We start from the raw sequence: 4,900 nt of genomic DNA on the forward strand, positions 1-4,900 counted from the left end.
GGCGATGCAATGGAAAAGCAGAGGCGGGCAATAGAAGATTCTCCTACCTGGAGTCAGGAGTGGGCAGAAGCCAGCGTGTATATGGGCCACCCACTTTCTGCTACCAGTGGCGGAGCTGAAACAGCCGGATCAGCTTTCCCAGCGGCACGTGCCAGCTCTAGCTCTGCCAGAGCCAAGCCTGGCAGTGAGGGGATGAGGCTTTGGCAGCCAGCAGGGGGCATGTCACAATAGGCAGGCGAGTCACAAGCCAGCCAATGTGTGACTGCCCAGCCCTGGGATGCCCCAGCCCAGATTAGTTTTGGCCTGGCCGGGGCTTTAGAGCCTGTCCTTCCCCACCCAGAGCAGACTGTCAAAGGCCAAACCCCTCTCACCACCAGCTGTGTAGCTCCCCCTTGCTTTTGGTCTGTCTTAGGCACCATCCTGGCCCTCATCCCCGTGGCATCAGAGCACTGCCCAACCTCGATTGCATTTATTCTAACCGCCCCCTGCAGGGCACGGCCTGGCTGCTACCTCCACTGAACAGACAGGGAACTGCAGCACAGAGGGAATAAGGGATTTGCCCGAGGCCACGCAGAGCATCTGTGGCAGAGCTGGGAAATGACAATGGGTCTCCTGGGCCCCAGGCTGGCATCTTCTCTTTCAACCTCCTGCCTCCTTTGCCCCTGGTTCAGTGTGAGCTGTGAGAGCTCTCTGGGGCACAGGAGCTGGCTGGTGCCCAGATGGAACTACATTGCCTATTGCACAGATCTCGCTTTTCCCGAACATTGAGTCTGCTGCTACAACCATACCAGGGCCCGCCAGGATCCTTGCAGCTGGTCAGTGCTAAGTTGTGAACTGTGCTAGGTAGGGAAGACAAAATAGATTTTCCATCACTAGCGCAGCTCTGTGTTACTGGGGACTCACTGCTGGCTCAACCCAACCAGCCCTCCTCACACGGAGCCTGTAAATCCTCCAGCCCTGCTGTTCTCCTTTGTATTTCAGCAGTGCCCAGAGAGCTCAGTCCCGGATCAGGGCCCCGCGGTGCTAGACATTGTACACACGCAGCCCGATTCCCCCCACATGTGGGGCCGTGTGACCCTGGGCTAGCCCTTTCCCCTCCCTTTGCCTCAGTGTCCCCACCTGTAATCCAACCCTGCTGGGAGGAGGGGAGGTGCTTAGAGATCCTGGCTGGGAAGCTGCTTTGGGGCTATCAACCCTCTCCATGATGGGCTCTTCCACCTAGGCTCTTTCCTCAGGGGTGTCGATTCTCATGTGCTCAGCGCTCTAGAACCTCCCTCTGAACTCTGCTCACAGCCCCATTGGCTGTTGCTGGGGTAAAGCCTAGAACCGGTTTGAGACAGGATTGTCTCCTGGCCAGGAAGCCAGCATTCCTGGGTTCTCTCCCTGTTCTCGGGGGATTGAGAACTCCTAGGCTCCGTTCCCAGCTCTGCCATTGATTTGCCACATGACCTGTTAAAAATCCCTTCCCCATCTGCCAAAGCAAATTCACCTCCTCCTGCCCTCCGTGGCCTCTGCTGAACCTGTTGCCAAGGAGGCTATTTTGTCTTTGCAACGTGGCCCCCTGCCAGCCGGATGCTGAGCTGCGCCCGCACGTTGGCCACCAAACCATTGGAGGAGGTGGAGATTTCCAGTCCCAGCTGAGCTGGGCGAGGTTCGAACCCACGACCTGTATCTCAGCCGTAGTGCTGAGCCATCATGTCCCCACATGGCCTCTGCCCAAGGATCCCAGCGTGGCGTAAGCAGGCAGAACCCTGTCGCTGCCAATCCATCCCTGTCTCATTTCACTGGGCCGTGGCTCAGCATCCCAGTGGTAGCTGTGTGGTCGGACGCTCTCGCCATCCCCCTGCCTTGCTGAAAGGGCTGTTGCTGGCCTAATGACCTGAGAGCGACTGGTCTCCTTTGCCACCGGGATTCACAGCAGCTGCCCTCCGGGCTGTTGCTTTGCAGATGTTTGAGATTGCGGACAGCGTGGTGGGGAACGTCGGCCCCACCCATAACTTCGAGCCCCCGCACTACGACGGCATCAAGTGTCTGGCCATCCAGGGCGACGTGCTCTTCAGCGGCTCCAGGGACAACGGGATCAAGAAGTGGGACCTGGAGCAGCAGGAGCTCCTCCAGGTATGGAGGGGGACGAGCAGGAAGGCCCTGCTGCTGGGCGGGGGGCAGAGAGATGGGCTAGACCCGCAGCGTGCCGTTTCGAGGGCCAGTGCCAGAGTCTGGAGCGAGGACTTAGAACCTGCTGGAGAGTCACTGTCCAGTCTGGAGCGTGCTCCCGCCGTCCTGGGGGCAGAGGATCAGAGGGCAGACACAGGGACCCCATCCCTACGTTGTACATGGGGCCTCCAGGCAATGGAAGAGCCCCGGGGGTTGCAAACGACAGTGGCTGGCAGGGTGGGTCCCGAAGGCAGTTTACAGCCGTGGGCAATGCACGGTAGCCAGTTCTATAGGGCTGGGCCCCACCTGCTGCGGTTAAAGGGCTCAGTGGCCTATGGGGAACAGGTTGGTCTGGGGGTAGATAGCGCTCGGCGTTGTCCCTATTTCTGACCCCGGTGAGTGTGGCTGTCTGGTCTCCGGGCCCCACAGGCCGCAGTGCCTGGCTCCAGCAGTGCGGGGATGACCTCCGGTGGGTCTGGGATAGAGCAGCAGCCGCAGGGGGCGTGCAGGCCGGTGCTGGGAGACAGGAGGTCTGGCTCTGCCATGAGACTTGGCTAACATTTCAGAGTCCTCTATTGATTTGGGGGGGGGCTCTGTTTTGGAGAACCTACCGTGTGCCTGCCCGAGGCTGGGTTGTTCAGAGGAGCTGGGCACTGTGGGAGTCAAGGGGAGCGGTGGGGGCTCCGCCCCTCTGAAAATGGGGTGGTCAGGGTGTCCCCCAAAATGGAGCTGCCCAGAGCTAGTCACCATTTGTGGCTGTGTGACCCTCCCCTACAGTCTCTCCCCTATGAAATGAGGCTAATGCTCATTTTTCTTCCCACTGGAGCGCTGAGGATTGATGGCAGACAAATAATTAGAGAGATGGGGGGTCGGGGGGAAATCTCTTTTATTGGACCAGCTCCTGTGGGTGGAAGGGACAAGCTTTCAAGCCCCACCCTGGAAGAAGAGCTGAGTTTGCAGACTTGTCCCTTCCCCCCCCACACACAGAAATTGGTCCAATCAAAGAGATTCTCTTCCCCCATCTTGTGTGTCTCGTATCCAGGTTGCCAGCACCGCTTGGATTGATCAGAGCTTGGAGATCCCCTGGCCAATCCAAATGAGCAATTGTCTCCTGGAGCGGAGCCCTCTTCTCTCCTGCTGAGCTGCTTCTGTAGCTCACCAGAGTCCCGTTGTCTTGAATTCAAATCCTCGGCTGCTGCTTGATGAGAAATCGAGCGGAGCTTAAAAATTCCAGCTCTCAGCCACGGTACAGATGTGGGGGGTTTGTCTCAGCCCATTACAGAGCCAGCAGCCAGCTGCAAACCCAGCATCTGGCTCTGGCTGCTGGCCTGGCCCTGCCCTGGAGCTCAGGGGGCGGTTTGGGTCTTGATGGCCCCGGCTGGCAACGTGGATCGTGGGCGCTCACTGGCTCTGCCCTGTCTCTGTGCCTGCCAGCAAATCCCCAACGCGCACAAGGACTGGGTCTGCGCCCTGGCCTTTGTCCCCGGCCGCCCCATGCTGCTGAGCGCCTGCCACGGGGGCGTGGTGAAGGTCTGGAACGTGGAGAACTTCACGCCCGTTGGGGAGATCAAGGGCCACGACAGCCCCATCAATGCCATCTGCACCAATTCCAAGCACATATTCACTGCTTCCAGGTGAGGGCAGTGGGCTGGGCTAGGCCCCTGCGGGATGAGGGAGGGAGCTCTGACCCCCAACTCACCCCAGTGCAGCAGAGCAGCAGGAGCTCTCCAAACCCACTGTTGCTCTCCCCATGTGGCAGGGCCTGGAATGGCACTGGGAGCGAGGGATGGGAACAGCGCCGGAGCCGGGCTGCAGGCGGTTTGGTATGGGGCAGCAGTCGGCTGCAGGGCCCCCAACCCCTCCCCATCTAGCCTCTCGTCTCCTCCATCTCTAAGCCATTGTTAGGTCGCCCCACAGTGGCGTGGCCCGTAGCTGATTGTACTCACTGTGCTGCCTCTCCCAGCTGGGGCGGGGGCAGCCCCCGGCCTCACTTCCTCTCTCTCTTCCTTCCCCAGCGACCTGACAGTGAAGCTCTGGAGTAGGAGAAGATTGCTGAACGGCCCGACCTAGGCACTGGAAAGGCCGGAGCCAGGGCGACTGTCAGGCTCCCTGGCGGGCCCAGGCCCCAGCCCCTGTCCCTGGCTGTGAAGAGCTGGGAGCGGCCTGGCCTGTGTGTGCTCCAGTTTCCAGGACTCTGGGGTGACGGCGTCTCAGCTGGGGCTTTGTGAACTCCCAGCTCCCACAGCTAGGGGGCGTCGTTCCCGTCCAGCCCCACGCTGGGTTTCCATGATGCATAGGGCTTTCTGCTGACTGGGGCGTGGCCAGGCAGTGCTTCGGGACATGGCCTTGCCAGCCACGGGGAGGACCCCAAGCTGAGAGACTCAACAGGATCATTCCCGTCTGTCCCGCAGCCCGTTAAGCAGCCCCAGAGCCTGGATGTGCGAGAGGGATCCTGCCACCTGCATCCTGCTGCTGGCCTCTGCACCTCCTGGGTGCCTGGGGTCTCATTCCTTCTGCAAGCGGCTGCAGGCCCCTCTCCACACTTCGTCGTTCAGCAGAGCTGGGATCTGCCGGCCGGTACCGAAATACGGAGAGGGCTTGTGTGCTGCCGACCCCAGCCTAGCACCAGCAGCGTCCATGGAGCACCGCTGGGGAATGACCCGCTCCCAAAGACGGCTTCTGAGCCCCGGCACTGCACTGGGGCTCCTTGCAAGGGGCTCCGGCAGCCGCTCCATCGCTGGGTCTC

The 4,900-nt window shown here is 60.6% G+C and overlaps 1 protein-coding gene across 1 annotated transcript; it reads left to right on the forward strand.

Moving 5' to 3' along the window:
* The first annotated feature begins 1,764 nt into the window (after positions 1-1,764).
* On the forward strand, positions 1,765-4,395 carry LOC135980004 (kinesin-like protein KIF21B). The gene is made up of 3 exons (XM_065580089.1): positions 1,765-2,118; positions 3,589-3,788; positions 4,170-4,395. Exons 1-3 carry the CDS (start codon positions 1,948-1,950, stop codon positions 4,222-4,224), a joined length of 426 nt encoding a protein of 141 aa, XP_065436161.1. The 5' UTR covers positions 1,765-1,947; the 3' UTR covers positions 4,225-4,395.
* Positions 4,396-4,900: the final 505 nt, after the last annotated feature.

The sequence above is a fragment of the Chrysemys picta genome, unplaced genomic scaffold, assembly GCF_011386835.1.
Source record: "Chrysemys picta bellii isolate R12L10 unplaced genomic scaffold, ASM1138683v2 scaf1567, whole genome shotgun sequence".
Classification (NCBI taxonomy): Eukaryota; Metazoa; Chordata; order Testudines; family Emydidae; genus Chrysemys; species Chrysemys picta.

What these genes read in the sequence shown, in the direction of transcription:
- LOC135980004 (XM_065580089.1), top strand. Translation starts at nt 1,948, where the DNA reads ATGTTTGAGATTGCGGACAGCGTGGTGGGGAACGTCGGCCCCACCCAT. An exon ending in AGCAGCAGGAGCTCCTCCAG is followed by an intron (nt 2,119 to 3,588) that starts GTATGGAGGGGG and finishes TGTGCCTGCCAG; the next exon opens with CAAATCCCCAACGCGCACAA. An exon ending in CACATATTCACTGCTTCCAG is followed by an intron (nt 3,789 to 4,169) that starts GTGAGGGCAGTG and finishes TTCCTTCCCCAG; the next exon opens with CGACCTGACAGTGAAGCTCT.